This window comes from Phyllobates terribilis, unplaced genomic scaffold (assembly GCF_046119375.1).
Source record: "Phyllobates terribilis strain yellow unplaced genomic scaffold, ASM4611937v1 Scaffold_1__5_contigs__length_1240528914, whole genome shotgun sequence".
NCBI classification, from domain to species: Eukaryota; Metazoa; Chordata; class Amphibia; order Anura; family Dendrobatidae; genus Phyllobates; species Phyllobates terribilis.
Window position 1 is genome coordinate 720,317,829 of NW_027362761.1, and position 18,274 is coordinate 720,336,102.

General features: G+C 39.5%; 1 protein-coding gene across 12 annotated transcripts in view; it reads right to left on the minus strand.

Annotated features, from left to right (window-relative positions):
• Positions 1–18,274, minus strand: part of ADGRL3 (adhesion G protein-coupled receptor L3) — a 1,088,292-nt gene that overhangs the window by 153,868 nt on the left and 916,150 nt on the right. For 4 of the 12 annotated variants that reach the window (XM_073686314.1, XM_073686317.1, XM_073686313.1 and 1 more), the window contains one exon: positions 5,895–5,912. The exons of 5 other annotated variants lie outside the window; for them this stretch is intronic. In XM_073686314.1, coding sequence (XP_073542415.1) covers positions 5,895–5,912 — 18 coding nt within the window. Of the gene's footprint in view, positions 1–5,860; positions 5,913–18,274 lie in introns of all 12 variants that reach the window. 3 more of the 12 variants (XM_073686319.1, XM_073686323.1, XM_073686320.1) reach the window with 1 other exon arrangement.

Sequence of the window (18,274 nt, forward strand, 5' to 3'; positions counted from 1 at the left end):
AAAAATCACTTAAATAGGCCACTATTCCCGGGAGCTACATTCATTTGAATAGGAACTGCCGAGGAGTGAACATCAAAATGGAAAAAAACGAGCTCAGAGCTGTCATCAAATAACTCTGCTTGAAAAAAATGACTACCAAAGACATACACAGCGACTTGGTGGAAATATTGGGGGACTCTTCTCCTCCATATTCCACAGTTGCACGCTGGGCCAAGGAATTTAAGCTGGGAAGAACATCGACGGAAGATGAACATCGTGAAGGACGCCCATCCACGTCCCTCAATGAAGAAAACTTGAAAAAAGTTGAAGAAATTGTATTGGCCGATCGAAGAGTGACTATCAGGCATGTAGCTGAGGTCACAGGGATCTCATATGGCAGTATTCAAAGAATCCTTGCAAAAGAATTGCATATGAGAAAGGTCTCGGCGCGTTGGGTGCCAAAAATGTTAACCGACGAGCAAAAGAAGAAACGAGTTGACATTTCAATAGCAAATCTCAAAAGTTCCAAGCAGACAAGGAGAATTTTTTGTCACGTTTTTTGACCATGGACGAGACCTGGATCCACCACTTTGATCCCGAAACGAAACAACAATCGATGACATGGAAACGAGCCAACGAACCGATGCCGAAGAAATTCAAAGTTTCAAGCTCAGCAGGGAAGGTTATGGCGTCCGTTTTTTGGGACGCTGAAGGAATTATTATGGTGGACTATTTGGAGAAGGGAGACACTATTACGAGCTCCTACTATGCAGAACAAATAAGAAGATTGCGGGAGGCTATCAAGGAGAAAAGGCATGGCAAACTGCGGGCTGGAGTGCTGTTTCACCAAGATAACGCGCCGGCTCACAAAGCTGCAGTTGCCATGGCCTTCATTCAAGAAGCGGGCTTTGAACTGGTGGAACACCCCACCTATTCGCCAGATCTAGCCTCCAGTGATTTCTTTCTCTTTCCTCGGCTCAAAGAACACCTCCGGGGCAAGAAATATGACGACAATAGCGACGTGATAACAGCTGTTGGGGATTTTTTTGAGGGTCAAGATCAAGAATTTTTTTCGAAGGGAATTCTAAGTTTAGAAAAGAGATGGACTAAATGTATAGACTTGTTAGGAGACTATGTAGAAAAATAATTTTTTTTTTACTATATTCATTGTGTTTAGTATTGATTATTATTACTTTTGGATCGCCCCTCGTATGTAGAGAGATCCTTACCTTACCCAGAGATGCTGATGGGGTTGGTATGTCATTCAAACTATCTACCCACAGCAAGTTATTGATTTTTAGACCTCCCTTAATGTTTCAGTCTTTGGGTCCACTTGCTCAGGCTATCTGCCTGGGCACATTATCTACTATTCTCTGGACCAGCACTTAATGCAGCTATCTGGACTGTGTTACATGATAACCACTGTATCTGACATATCCCTATCTACATAAATACAGTTAAAGCTTTATTTTAAATGCTTCGTCTCACTTTAGGACCCATTTCTTAATGGTGCTTGTCACATTAAGTAGGTATTGTGCTGCTGAGCAGAGATTGTACAAGGATCGATGCCTTGGCTCTTTTCAGATGAATAGATCCTATCACTTAAAGCCAATCTATAGGACCATACTTCTGGCCTCATGGTCATATAGCCAGATTCCTATTGCAGACTATTCTGCATACCGACATCCCTAGCCCATTGATATCACTGTTTTGTCACAGTCTCAAATGGACAATGTAACTCAAACTGCCATTAAGGTTACAAGCTATTTCATAGTGAGCTTGTAAGCACTGCACAGAGGCTGGCAGGGATTGCTGGAGCATGATGTAAGCTCTTGATCCCAGCCAGCTTCAGTTCCACTGAGTTTCCGATACTGTAGAGACAAGTTACCTCATATAACAGCATCAAAAGCATGCAGTTCAGGCCCGCAGTCTGATGATGCTGCTGGCCAGAACTGTCAATCAGGAGTGTCCAATTCCTAGCAATCAGGAAACCTGGAGGCAGGGGAGTGGTGCAATTCTGGAAAAAGAAAATTAACTCTAAGGGCTCGCTCACATGAGTGTATAACATGGCAGAGTGCTATGCGATAAAACATTGCATAGCACTCGGACCAGTGTTATTCTATGGGGCAGATTTGGCATAAGAAAACAATAGCAGCATGCAGATCGCACTCACCCATACAAGTCTATGTGTGCGTGCGAAACATCGGACTGCACTCGGATGTCATCGGAGTGCAGTGCGATTACCGCGGATGTCGGCAATGGAAGACCTATGCTGCTATCCTCTGAAGCGAGAGAATCGGAACACAGTGCGCTGACACTCGGCTCAAGCGTGCCGCAGAGTTTGAGTCGAGTGTCATTAGTATATCGCATCCGATGCCGTTGCATGGATGCTACACGCTAGCGTGACCCCGGCCTTAAATTAAGTATCAGATTGTGTCTATGAAAAATTTGGCGGCAACAAAACTGTAACTATGTCTGTCTTCCTCCTAACTTGGCAGACTTGGATTAACTCCTTACTTTGTTAATATATGCTAGATGTGTGCAGCTAGAAGGCTGCTGTCTTCACTAGCTTCATTTCCATATAACCCAAAATGAAGTCCCATGTGCTGAAAGACATTAATACTACAGACTGTGTGGTTCCTACATCTGTGTGATTAATATTCCTCTACACTCTCTAATAGAGATGAATGGATCGGACTGGATTCAAATTCGACAAATCCACCAGATTTCACTGGCAAATTCATTTTGCAGTGAATTTATTCTCTGTGAATTGTCTGTCCCTAACTATTCTCTGGGGTTTGGAGATATTGCAGAATATAATAAAAAATGTAGAGGAAAAAAAACAAAACAACCAATACTCACCGCACCGGTCACTTTCACTGCTCATTGTCCCCCGTAAGGTCCTACAAGCATATTCTTACTGCTTAATGCTGTAAGTCCAGACATCTTTACACTAGGCCAGGATGTCTCTGCGCATAGTCACAATGGAAGTCCTAGAGTGACCGGTCGCAGTGCACATCCTGACATCACAACGTCCCAACACAGGACAATACATGAAGAGCATGCAGTGGTGGAGGCCAGTAGGTGAGCGGTGAAGTGAGTATTAATTATTTTTTTAGACCTTGGATGACCCTCTACGGTTCAGCAAAATGGCTACCATCTTGTTGAATCCGCAAGAAGCAAATTACAAATTTGTATCATTTGAGTAGAATTCAACTCTACTCTCTATTATAGTTGATGTTCTCAAGATAAAAACAGGGGGTGATTGCTATATCCCTCAGAAATAAAAAAAAATGAAGGAAAATTTCACAGTATTTTCATGTTACTCCTGAATGTGTGGGACATCATATCTCTTTGGATCATGGATATAGTGCAAGATTTTGCACTGAGAAGTCACTCTAATGTTATTTAACACTTCAGGGGCATACCTTAGGGAGGGAGACACCTCAAATGTTTACCACACAGGTGTTGAGGGAGAGGGATGGCGGTAACAAGTCCCTTTGTAAAAGCCGGTATCTACATTGAATCAGATTTAATACATCTCACATGCTGCAGAGAAAGTCAGCAGCTTACAAGAATAGAATTGGGTAAAATGTGCAACAAACCGACACCTTCTCGCCTTCTCAATCCCTCATGAATAAAGCAGATTTATAACTATAAATTCACAGTATTCTTTCCTTGATCCTACAACCTAATCTGCATAACATTTTTTGTGGAGATTTTTGATAATATGATTATGGACCTGCAGCTTCAATAGCCTGACCTTACATAAAGCAACATATTTAGTTGCCACATCTACTTTCAATTGCCTAGGTATCTAGGTTTCTATAAATTCCTTTATATAACACTCTCTAAGGCCATGTTCACACGTTCAGTATTTGGTCAGTATTTTACATCAGTATATGTAAGCCAAAACCAGGTGAGGAACAATCAGAGGAAAAGTATAATAGAGACACGTCAACACTTCTGTATTCTTCACCCACTCCTGGTTATGGCTTACAAAGACTGATGTAAAAAAATCTCGAAAAATACTAAATGTGTGCATGTAACCTATAGGTGTTACCTGGGATATCGAATCAATTTGTTTTTTGGGCATTTTTTTTATGCAGAAAATAACAAACTCAGTTATATTTGCCCTTTCCAGGCCCAGCGCTGTCTCTCCACCGTTGCATCAGCTTTTGTTAATCGGCTGAAGAGGTGACGTTAGAAATGCAGCACAAGCGACCGCTGAAGCCAATCACTGAGGTCTGTAACAGCTGCACCCGAAAAAACACTAATGTCAGTGATTGGCTGTAGTCATTATGTCACCGCTGCAGCCAGTCCTGTCCACAGAGAAAAAAGCAGCAGTGCAGAGGCAGTGCCGAACTGTGTCTTGGACAACTGCTTTAACTTTTGTTTTAATATAAAGATAAGCATAAAGGTAAGTATATAACCATACCAGGGTACACATTTTCTTTGATAGAATTATTGATGGAGTAATAGAAATCAACATGATGAAAATAACAATGTTATTTTCACACCTTGATAAACGTATGTCATTGGATATTCATACAGACATTCTTCAAGTGTATAATTTTTAGTTTTCAATACATGACAAAATAGTATTTTTCATAAATAAAATCAACATTTAAAGGGGTTCTAATGTATTAGTAAAGAGTGCTTATATACAATTTTAATGGTAAGGCCAGAATTTTTTTTTTTATTACAAAATAAAATAATAAAAAAGCAACTTTACATGTGAGATAATGAAAGCATTTACACTTGACTTAACAAACTGACCACGAGATATGCATTAAACTGGCAGACCACAGAGTTATCCTACATTCACATTTTCACATCCTCTCATGTGTCATCCGTTCTGCATCCGCTTTTTTTGTTTTTTTAAAAATTGACAGAGATAAACTGTCTGAAATTGTATTTGTCCATTGATTTTTAACAGCGGATCAATGAAAAGGATGAAACATGGATGGGATAGTGAAGTAAAAAGTATGTTTTGAGTATTTCATCCATTTTTAAAGGGTCTCTACAATTGAAAACGAATGAGAATAGAGCCTACTCTGAGACTCACGGATCAATAACACAGATCTGTCTTTAAAACTGATGTGTGTATGGATCAATTAAATTCTACAGGTCATTTATAAAACAGACAGCACACAGACTTGTACATTGGATGTGTAAATGTAGCCATAGACTAAACTGTAGACTGACAAACTGCAGAGCTTACAATAGGCTGATGTCTGATAAACTGACTGAAGCCTTTAGAGAATATCATGTACTCTACATTCTGGCAACCTGCAGACATCACCGTGTCGACATTGCTTAGTTTCATTTGCAATCATTATAGCTGTCATCTGGAACCCTGTAAAAGAGCATTAAAATAGGTAAAACTTCTTGTTGACACACAATGTAATTGAGAGTGTCTGCACTTTCCTCTAAATAAAAAAGAATGTGTACATCATGTCTGTACAGCTATGGTCCCTGGAATTTCAGTATGGAGACCAATTATTTTTTTTTAACACAAGTCAATTAAAAAGTTTTATTAATGCTCAGTTTGCTAAAACTTTAGAACCTCTTTAAACAATCTAATTAACATGAAACACACTGCTTCATTAGAACCAACAACATAAATAGTTTGCTGTATGGTTTGGCACCTTATACAAATCAATTAAATTGAAAAAAAATAAACTAAAATAACTAAACTACACAAGCAAATATATTTTGAAAAAAATAAAAATAAAATCTTTTGGTAAATTAAGTTGTATAAAACACAAGGTACCAGAAAATACAGCAAATGACTAAAGAAAATATCATCAAAAGGTCCACCAATTATGTAATGCTAGGTAAATGTTTAATAAATATAATAAATTCAATTAAGAATTACATTTGATAAGCAAAATTTAGTTTTACTCCCATACTTGTCTCTCTGAAGGGCTCTAAGCGACAGCATGAAGAAAAGGAAAGAAAAAAACAGTAAGTAAGCTTACTCAAACAGTTGGAATACTTGTAACAGAACATGAGTAGTTCTAGTGGACACTGTAAAGAATATTAAACCATAATTATAATAAATCTTTAAAAATAGTGTCTAATGTTACTAACTACCAGCGATGCAGTGCTAAAAAAAGAGGGCTTGTGCAATGGTTTGCATCATCTTAATGTATCAGATAAAAAAAAGAATCAATTAATATATTTACTTACATACTATACCAACATGGTAACTATTAAAGGGGTATTATCGTTCCAGCAAACAATGTGTATTCATTGAATATACATATATGATATTGTATATCAATTTCTCACAGTTTACAACATCTTTCCTTTAAGTCATTCACTAGGAAATCTGTTCTGACTTCATAAAATCACACACAGGGTTAATTTTAAGGATTGGCAAACCAGGCAATTGCTCAGGGGCCTAGCACAACAGATCCATGGTAGCAACCTAAGATTTTAATGGGAAAAAGCATTCTTTGTTAAAGCCACTTAAGGACCAGGCGTATTTTCACCATAAAGACTAAACATGCTTTCTCAATTTTTTTTCCATCGTCACAATCGAGAAGCCATCGTTCTTTTAATTTTTAATTGCTGTAAACTGTATGACGGCTTGTTTTTTTTATTTGTATTTGTCATTGACACTACTTGGTGGTACATATGAATTTTTGATCACTTTTTTATTACACTTTTTGAGGAAAAGCAAAAATCTAAAAATAAGATTCTGGATTTTATTTTTAAATATTGTTTATCATTTAGCATAATTGACATGTTAACTATATTCTGCAGCTCAATACAATATGTAATTCATATATTTTTTATACTCACTACTTTTATACTAAAAGTCACACATTATATATGTGTGTACATTTAAATCTAAATATATAAATATACACACAGTATTGGCCATTTTTTTTAGAAACACCACAATAGTTCTTAATGGCATTGGCTATAGGTTTGGGGTCATTGTCCGGTTGCTAAATAAATTTGGAGCCAATATGATGCCTAACTGATGGTATTGGATGATGGACAAGTATTTGCCTGTATTTCTCAGCATTGATTACACCATTAATCCTGTTCAAATCTTCAACTTCATTTGCTGAAATAAAAACCCAAACTTGTAAGGAACCTCCACCATGCTTCACTGTTGCCTGCCAAATATTTCACATTTTGACTCATCAGTCCAGAGAACCTGCTGCCATTGTGCTGCACCCCAGTTCCTATGTTTTCATGCTTACTTAAATCACTTTGCTTTGTTTTCATGTTGAAAGTATGTTTTTGGCTTCAATTCTATCATGAAGATCACTTCTGACCAGACATCTCCGAACAGTAGATGGGGATAGGTGGGTCCCACTGGTTGCTTTCAGTTCTGAGCTGATTGCCCTGTGTCATGTACACATTTCTCAGCACGTAATGTGGGGTGCGCCTGCAAGGTTTAATATATTACTTCTCACTCAATCCAGCACTAAACCTCTGTTCTAGGCTACAAAGTGAGCATAAATCATGCCCCGGACACAGTCCACACAGCAGAGTTACTTAACCCGCTGCCACCACTCAAACACACGGGGTGATGAGTCTCCAAAATATGTTGCTGTCTGACAATCAAAAAGGTCAAACACTCTTTGAAAGGCTATGGATTCTTTAGCACATACAAGGATCAAACTTCTTAAAGAGTTTAAGCTTTAATATAAAAATATACAGTGCTTACAATGAAAGATATAAAAAGGTAAAAATAAAACTACACACAAATATACAAAACAGTTATAAAATAAAAGGGAGAAATAACAGAAATACTTAAACGTTTCTGTCTACAGTTATCTTCTCTTTCTTTGAAGGAAGGAGAACTGAATTATGGATCATACCAACATATGCAGCCCTCACATGTGAACAACTTTCTTTTGTGCCACCCAGCTTTTTATAGTCCTAACCATAGGCTTATATTTTCAGGATCACCTGGATTGGACTATTTAAAAATTGATTGGATGGTGAGATAAGGGTCTTGTATTTCAAATATTCTGTGTCTCCCCCACTCCTTTCTATGCAGTAAACAGGAAATATCCTGCCTAGTTACAGACCATTTATTTCTCTTTGAAGCTCAGGGTCCAGGAGCTGAGGTGCCATGTTTGACACCTCCAGCAAAAGACCCTTTGTATTTGCAATACTGGTATATACAGTAAAACCACTTTGTCAACTAAATGTAACTCTACTGCTGTTATGCTTTTACCTTACTGATTATATAATTCCTTCACACCTCCCTCCTTTTGAACCTGCATGAGAGTTTGATTTACTTGTCAGCTCCCTAGCACATATCCAGCTCCGGCCCCCCTTGGCGAGATAAACCATCAGCATTGCCATGATCAATTCCTATCATATGTTGAATTGTAAAATCATATTGTTGCAAAATGAGGCTTAATCTGAGCAATTTCCCATTTTCCCCTACTACTCTGTTGAGCCTGTGATCACGGTCAAGTTGCGCCCATAGAGGTATGGCTGAACTTTTTGCAGAGCCCACACAATTGCTAAATACTCCTTTCCAATTGTGGCATAAGCAACCACTCTGGGCAGAAGTTTCCTGCTTAGGTAGAGAATTGGGTGCTCTTCACCTTGCTGAGAACCGCACCTAGCCTAAAAGTGATTAGTCTGCACATCAAACCTGTGAGTGAAATTTGTGGCCTGAAGGACGGGCGAGCTAGTCAATGCTGGTTTTAGGGCACCAAATGATTTCTCACATTGAGAAGTCCAGAAAATAATTTCGGGAAGCTTCTTCTTTGTCAGATCCGTTAACAACTTAGCCAGACCACTTCAGTTCGACACAAACTTCCTATAATAGCCAGCCGTATCCAGAAAATATATAACCTGCTTCTTGGTTCATGGGGTAGGCCAGGCCGTGATGGCTTCTACCTTCCTTTTTCAAGTTTTAGCACCTCTCTGCACCACATGGTGTCCAAGGTATTGTACTTCCAGCATGGCTATCAGACACTTCCCTGGCTTAACAGTCAGACCTGCTGGGAGAGGACTGCAGGGAGAGGGGTTCCCAACTGGTGTACCTCCCTTCAAGCCGAATCCCGAAGGCTTCCGGGGTTCTGGCATCCTGTTGGCCGCATAAGAGTTAGCAATCTTTGCAGCCTGATCAGCAGTCTTTGAGTCTTGATCAAACACAAATTGTCATACATCCAATGGACATATGTAGAGGAATTGATCCTTGACCATAAGATCCTCTAGTTCCTCAAAGCTGGTAACAGAAAGTCCTCGGATCCACTGATGGAATGTGGTCCTCAAGGTGCTCACGGGTCATGACATCCACATAGCTGTCAGTTGATCCCCGCTGTAGATTCCGGAACTTTCTCCGATACACTTCTGGGGTGAGGTTGTATTCCCTGACCAAGGCCTCTTTAATAAAGTAATAGTTCCGGTGAAAGGTCAGCAAAAACTTCAAAGGCTTTGGCTTTCAGCCCTTGAGTTAAATTTTGTGCCCACTGATCATGGGGCAGATGGTATTGCCTGCAAGTTTTTTCAACCCCCCCAAAAAAAGTATCTAAGTCTCTATCTTTCTATATCACAGGGAAGTTTTCCAAGTGAGGCCTCCTTGAATTTATGTCCTGAGAATTGGGTAGCTGAAAACTGTTACCACTTGTTAGTCGGGCCATCTGAAGCTGGAAATCTCTCTCGGCCTGGCGTTTTGCAGCCTGTTGGTACTATAGAATAAGCTATAGACACATACTGGCATAACATTCTCCCAGCTGTTGTAAGGCCATTTGCAAAGAAAAGTCCATGCTTGCCTCAGAACTGGCATAGTTGGTACCCCCAGAAGTTATTTCCAGGACAAGGTACATTGCTTGGCTCCTCTGAGTTGAGCTTTCTCTTTCTCCATGTGCCACGGTACTCTGCTCTGAGTCCAGCTCCATCAAGGCACCATTTAGTAGATCTTTGGATTTGTCTGCTGTCTCTATTCCTCTCTGCTCACAGAGGTTAATCAGAGCCTCCTTACTCTGCTTCTTGTATACGGCTGCCAAATCGGTAGACAGCTTATCGCCAAGTAAAAGATAAAATAGAAAAACGAGGTAGGGGGAAACTGTTTGCAAGTATGTCTAAGTAAGCACAACAGTTCAGTAACCGGCACTATTCACACTGCTCATACCTTCCAAATGGAGCTCCGGAGACAGAAACAGCTGGGACGGCATCCCTCATTAGCAGGTGCAACACCTCCTCAGGTAAAGTTCATAGCCTAGCAAGAAAATACAAGTGCACAGGGTGGCACACTGCAGGGATAAAATCTTCTTCTATTCACATAACAGTAAAAGCATGGGTGCGGGGGAGTGGGTCTCCAGCCGGAGACTGGTAGTCTGACTGGAGACCCGCTCCCCCGTACCCATGCTTTTACTCTTATGTGAATAAAACAAGATTTTATCCCTGTTGTGTGCCACCCCATGCACTTCTATTTTCTTGCTGTCTAAGTAAGCACTGAGTGGAACCTTGTAGAACTGGTCCACTCCTCGCAAGGATACCAGTTCTTTAGTACAGGGAATAATTGCTTAAACCAAGCAGTAATGCTCTAATATAATAAAGCTCTATCCCACCGATTGCCACAAAGTTGTCACACACACACTTCCCAGCACGTGATGTGGGGTGTGCCTGCAAGCTTTAATTTATCTCCTCTCACTCAATCCAGCACTAAACCTCTGTTCTAGGCTATAAAGTGAGCATAAATCATGCCCCGACACAGTCCACACACCCCGATTACTTAACATGTTGCCACCCCTTATCAAACACATGGGGTGACGAGTCCCCAAAATATGTTGCTGTCTGATAATCAAAAAAGTCACACACTCTCTGAAAGGCTATGGATTATTTAGAGCATACAAGGATCAAACTTAAAGATTTAAGCTTTAATGTAAAAATATACAGTACTTACAATAAAAAGGTAAAAATACAATAAAAAGGTAAAAATACAATGGCAAACAAATATGCAAAACAGTAATAAAATAAAAATGGAGAAATAACAGAAATACTTAAATGTTTCTGTCTACAGTTATCTTCTGTTTCCTTGAGGGAAGGAGAACTGAATTATGGATCATACCAACATATGCAGCTCTCACGTGAATAACTTTCTTTTGTGCCACCCAGCTTTTTATAGTCCTGACCATAGGCTCATATTTCCAGGATCACCTGGATTGGACTATTTAAAATTACTGTTTGTGATTAGATGGTCAGCTAAGGGCCTTGCGTTTGAAATATCATGTGTCTCCCCCACTCCTTTCTATACAGAAAATAGGAAATATCCTGCCTAGTTACAGACCAATTGTTTCTCTTTGAAGCTCAGGGTCCAGGAGCTGACACCTCCAGCAAATGCCCCTTTGTGTTTGCAATACTTGTATATCCAGTTTCATCCTTTTGTCAACTAACTGTAACTCTACTCATGTTATGCTTTTCCCTTATTGATTATATTTTTCCTTCCCACCCTGCTGAACATCTTCCAATTTTGAAGGAAAGTAAGCATTATGTGTCTTTCCTCTGCTGCACTAATTTTACTTGGCCAACTACTGTGTCTATGGTCCTCAATGTGATCCATTAAATGGTGGTCCTCTTTGCTGAGAAACACAGGAAAATATTTAGCTGTCATGCAATATCACCAGTGACGCATTTGACTGTCTCCAAATATATTCTGCAGAAGAACAACCAAACATACAGACAATGTCATTTAAAACTATCTTCATCGTAAAGAAGCGCAAGGAGTCCTGGAAGTGATGATATGGCCACCACAGAGACCGGATCTCAACATCATTGAGTCTAACTTTGATAACATGAAGAGAAAGAATAATTTGTGTATGTCTACAACCTCCAACCATGTATGGTTAGTTCTCCCAGATGTTTGGAAAAATGTCCGACCAAAGTTTTTTCAAAAGCTGTGTGTATTTGTACCTGGAAAAGTTTATGCTTTGATGCATGTTTTGAATGCAAAGGGTGGCTTCACCCAATATTTAATTGATTTCGATTTCTCTTTTGTTCATTCACTTTGCATTTTGTAAATTGATAAAAGTAAACTATTAAGACTTCTATTTTTTAAAGCACTCTTACTTTTGTAGAGTTTTTCCAACACCTGCCTAAAAGTTTTGAACAGTACTGTCTGACTTTTGATTACTTTTTATTTCACTTTTGTGAGAGGGGATTAACAAAAAAAGCAATTCTGGCATTGTCTTTCACATTTGTTTTCTACAATAGGGACTTGACCATGTTATCTTTTGATCATTTATGCAGTGCAGTGTATTATCTCAGAATGTCAGTATTATACTGGAGTATTAGACTCTGTTGTAGTTGCAACTCATCAGCCCCCCTTGATTAAATTGTAGGAGGCTGAAGGGATAACAGAAAGCACATTACCGCTTTTAAGATTCCTGGCATCTCAGGAGTTTGACAGAGGGGTTAAACTGTTGCGAATTAAGCTAGTTCTGGTGTCAGGAGTTGCAGCACAAGCTCAACTGTATTTCCCAGCTGCTCCTGCTGTGGATGGCATAGGTACAACTATTGTGCTAGTGCCATATGTACATCCTGATGCAGTAATCTATTTCACATCAGGACAAACAGAGCATAAACATCATATGTATTATGGGGTTTAAGGTATTTATTGGATTTTTAGAAGAACCCAATACATTTGTTGGAAGAACATTTCCCATGTGAAATAAAAAGTCACTAGCTTCAAAGTCCACATTGAAAACTCCATGTGAACATACCCTTAGAAAACTGAAAAGGAGATGGGTAGAAAAGGTATTTGCAAAGATTAGGCATTGTAGTAATCAAATCCATAAGAAAAAGTGGGTTGACAAGATGGTCTTGAAAATATGTTTACACAAGCTAACCAGATGAGAGATGAGGAGAGGAAATCATTTTTTGTAATACTTGGCAATCAGGCCCTTAGGGCATGAAGGAATGAAACTTTACCTAGTTTATGGCATTCAATAGCCAACTCCAAGTTCTCTACTATTATATAATTGATTAGTTCCGTCAGGGCATACAGTACAGACCAAAAGTTTGGACACACCATCCCATTTAAAGATTTTTCTGTATATTCAGGACTATGAACATTGTACATTTACACTGAAGGCATCAAAACTATGAATTAAAACATGTGGAATTATAGTACAGACCAAAAGTTTGGACACACCTTCTCATTTAAAGATTTTTCTGTATTTTCATGACTTTGAAAATTGTACATTCACACTGAAGGCATCAAAACTATGAATTAACACATGTGGAATTATATACTTAACAAAAAAGTGTGAAACAACTGAAAATATGTCTTATATTCTAGGTTCTTCAAAGTAGCCACCTTTTGCTTTGATGACTGCTTTGCACACTCTTGGCATTCTCTTGATGAGCTTCAAGAGGTAATCACCGGAAATGGTCTTCCAACAATCTTGAAGGAGTTCCCAGAGATGCTTAGCACTTGTTGGCCCTTTTGCCTTCACTCTGCGGTCCAGCTCACCCCAAATCATCTCAATTGGGTTCAGGTCTGGTGACTGTGGAGGCCAGGTCATCTGGCGTAGCACCCGATCACTCTCCTTCTTGGTCAAATAGCCCTTACACAGCCTGGAAGTGTGTTTGGGGTCATTGTCCTGTTGAAAAATAAATGATAGTCCAACTAAACGCAAACCGGATGGAATAGCATGCCGCTGCAAGATGCTGTGGTAGCCATGCTGGTTCAGTATGCCTTCAATTTTGAATAAATCCCCAACAGTGTCACCAGCAAAGCACCCCCACACCATCACACCTCCTCCTCCATGCTTCACGGTGGGAACGAGGTATGTAGAGTCCATCCGTTCACCTTTTCTGCGTCGCACAAAGACATGGTGGTTGGAACCAAAGATCTCAAATTTGGACTCATCAGACCAAAGCACAGATTTCCACTAGTCTAATGTCCATTCCTTGTGTTCTTTAGCCCAAACAAGTCTCTTCTGCTTGTTGCCTGTCCTTAGCAGTGGTTTCCTAGCAGCTATTTTACCATGAAGGCCAGCTGCACAAAGTCTCCTCTTAACAGTTGTTGTAGAGATGTGTCTGCTGCTAGACCTCTGTGTGGCATTGACTTGGTCTCTAATCTGAGCTGCTGTTAACCTGCGATTTCTGAGGCTGGTGACTCGAATAAACTTATCCTCAGAAGCAGAGGTGACTTTTGGTCTTCCTTTCCTGGGGCGGTCCTCATGTGAGCCAGTTTCTTTGTAGCGCTTGATGGTTTTTGCAACTGCACTTGGGGACACTTTCAACGTTTTCCCAATTTTTCGCACTGACTGACCTTCATTTCTTAAAGTAATGATGGCCACTCGTTTTTCTTTACTTAGCTGCTTTTTTCTTGCCATAATACAAATTCTAACAGTCTATTCAGTAGGACTATCAGCTGTGTATCCACCAGACTTCTGCACAACACAACTGATGGTCCCAACCCCATTTATAAAGCAAGGAATCCCACTTATTAAACCTGACAGGGCACACCTGTGAAGTGAAATACCTCTTGAAGCTCATCAAGAGAATGCCAAGAGTGTGCAAAGCAGTCATCAAAGCAAAAGGTGGCTACTTTGAAGAACCTAGAATATAAGACATATTTCAGTTGTTTCACACTTTTTTGTTAAGTATATAATTCCACGTGTTAATTCATAGTTTTGATGCCTTCAGTGTGAATGTACAATTTTCATAGTCATGAAAATACAGAAAAATCTTTAAATGAGAAGGTGTGTCTAAACTTTTGGTCTGTACTGTACCTCTGTGGATGTGTGATTTGAAGATGATCTACAGTAGCAATGGTTGGTTGTGGATCTCTGAAGACACCAAAGTCATTTAAAAAGATGTAGGCTATAGTTAGAAAATGAAAAGTACATCAAATCTTAATTGAATGCCAAATTTCCTGGCTTATTGTAAATCAAAAGGGTTATCTGGTTTATTAGTTAATAGAAAATATTTGGACTGTATCCTGGCCAATGGTTTTTCTGTATTACACATAAGTAAAGCACTCAGTTGTAATCTTGTGGTTTTTCACTTTTTGTAAATTCCGAGCAGGATGTCACAAATAGGCAAATTCTAATTTTTCTATCACACCTGTGCCCTCAACCTTTTCTTTCTTTAACAGTTTCCAATCAAGTTGATGTGTCTGCAGCTTTCCCCCAGGGATGTGATGCTGCAGCTCTCCTACACATAACGGCTTAGATCATTCTGGTAAGCCTGTACAGAGCCGCAGGGGAAAGTTGCCAACAGTCCAGATTGTCTCAGTTAACACTATTGTAGGGTGCCATTATTTTGCTATGGCAATCAAAGGCCTAACAATGGTCCCCAAGTCTGTCAACAATGGAAGCCTATTAGAATTCTTTCAAGCAGATACAGTGGCATGTAAAAGTTTGGGCAACCCTGGTCAAAATCACTGTTATTGTGAACAGTTAAGCAAGTTGAAGATGAAATGATCTCTAAAAGGCATATTGTTAAAGATGACATATTTGAGTTGTATTTTAGGCAAATAAGTATATAGATGGTCTTTTTTTTTATTTTAAAAAATTACAATAAGGGAAATGGGCCTATGCAAAAGTTTGGGCACCCTTGGAGATTTGTGTGCTTTGATAATTTTGACCAAGGTTTCTGACCTCAATTAGCCTGTTAGGGTTATGGCTTGTTCACTACCATCGTTAGGAAATGCCAGGTGATGAAAATTTCCCAGCTTTATAAAAACCAAGCCTCCTCTAACTTTGTGACAAAAAAACAGCAGCCATGGGTTCTTCTAAGCAGCTGCCTAGCACTCTGAAAATGAAAATGGTGGAGGCCCATAAAACAGGAGAAGGCTATATGAAAATAGCAAAGTGTTTTCAAGTTGCCCTTTCCTCAGTTTGAAATGTAATTAAGAAATGGCAGTTAACAGGAACAGTGAATGTCAAAATAAGGTCTGGAAGATCAAGCAAAATTTCAGTGAGAGCTGTTCGTACGATTGCTAGAGAGGCAAATCAGAACCCCCGCTTGACCTCAAAAGACCTACAGAAAGATTTAACAGACTCTAGCTTTGTGGTTCATTGTTCTACTGTTCAGAGACACCTGCACAAATATGACCTTCATGGAAGAGTCATCAGAAGAAAACCTCTCCTGCAGCCTCACCATAAAATTCAGCATCAGAAGTATGCAAAAGAACATCTAAACAAGCCTGATACATTTTGGAAACAAGTTCTGTCGACCGAAAAGGTTAAAATAGAAGTCTTTGGCCACATTGATCAAAGGTATGTGTGGAGAAAAAAGGCCACCAAATTTCAGGAAAATAACATCTCCCCAACTATTAAGCATGGGGGTGGATCAGTCATGCTTTGGGGTTGTGTTGCAGCCAATGGTACAGGGGACATTTCACGGGTAGAGGGAACAATGGATTCAATGACATTTCAACAAATTCTTGATGCAAACATAACACCATCTGTAAAAAAGCTGAAGTTGAAAAGAGGATGGCTTCTACAAATGGTTAATGATCCTAAACAAACATCAAAATACACAATAGGCTACCTCAAAAGGTGCAAGCTGAAGGTTTTACAATGGCCCTCACAGTCCCCTCTTCTGAACATCAATGAAAATCTGTGGCTAGACCTCAAAATAGCAGTGCATGCAAGATGACCAAGGAATCTCACAGAACTGGAAGGATTTTCCAAGGAAGAATGGATGAAAATCCCTCAAACAAGAATTGAAAGACTCTTGTCTTGCTACAAAAAGCTTTTACAAGCTGTGATACTTTCAAAAGGGGGTGCTACTAGGTACTAACCATGCAGGATGCCAAAACTTTTGCATTGATCCATTTTCCTTTTTTGTCATTTTTAAAATGTAAAAGATTAAAAAATATATAATTTTTTGCCTAAAATACAAAGGAAATCTGTTATCTTTAACTTCAGGCCTTTTAGAGATCATTTCATCTTCAACTTGCCTAACTGTTCACAATAACACTAACTTTGACCAGGGGTGCCCAAACTTTTACATGCCACTGTATTTGAAACTGTATTACATTACAAGTTTTAGCCCACATTGTACAGGCATTAAAAACACAAATACATCAAAAAAACAATGCCAAAGCTGCTGGTTTTGTACATGTCACCTACCAAAAAACATATTATAAAAAAAATACAATAAAAAGTGATTAAAAAATGTTATGGTCCCCAAAATGGTGGCAATTAAAATATGTCTCACCCTACAGAAAACAAGCCCTCATACAGCCACATCAACTGAAAATGTTTACATATATATATATATGTATTTAGACATATATATATGTGTGTGTGTCAGTTAGGTCCAGAAATAATTGGACATTGACAATCATTGTGATCTGGGCTCTGCATGTCACTACTTTGGATTTAAAATTAAACAACTGAAGATGGAACTGACGTGTAGACTTTCAGGTTTAATTAAAGGGGATGAATAAAAATATTCTGTGAAACGTTTAGGTATTGCAACCATTTTTCTACAAAGCTTCCTCATTTCAAGGGCTCAAAAGTAATTGGACAAATTAACTTTACCATAAATAGAATAATCATTTTTAATACTTTGTCCATCTGTTCTGTAAAGCGCCATCCAATCAACCTTGCTGCATTTGGTTAATTCTGAGCAGAAAGAATAGCCCTTGTCACAGTCACTGGTATGATATACGAGGGGAGGTGTGTGTCACTCAGGCAGCTCTCCTGTGTGAACTGAAACCTACTAAATTTCTGCCAGCATGTTATATGCTGGAGGTTAACTCTCTTAAAGGGTGTGGTTTTATGGGAATGGCAAAGAGGGTGGGAGGGTGTGGCGAAGCAAGGTTTAAATGCTCAGTCAATTTTGTTTCCTGGCTGTAGTGTGTCATCTGGAGAGGGATGTCTCCAGGCTGTGTTGGGCTGAAGCCAGAGAGCAACACCGGAGGACTGGTGTTGCTGAGGCTTCACTGTGCTACCTGCAGCGAGCAGAGCCTCGTTGGCTAGAGGACTCTGTTATACTTTATCTTTTGTTTTCCCGTTTACCCTGACTGGGACTGTTTATTTTTATAGGACGCTGTTGGAGTTTGTGCCGCACAATAAACCAGCAGGAAGTTCACCCGAACTGTGTGTCCTGTGTCTGCCTCTAGAGAGCTGAGCAAGTCGCTTTACCACACCCTGTACACTTCAGAATTCATCCAGCTGCTTCTGTCTTCACTCATATCATCAATAAACACCAGTGTCCCAGTGCCATTGGAAGTCATACATGCCCAGGCTATCACACTGCCTCCACCATGTTTTACAGAGGATGTAGTGTGTTTTGGATCATAACCTGTTCCAAGCCTTCTCCATACTTTCTTCTTCCC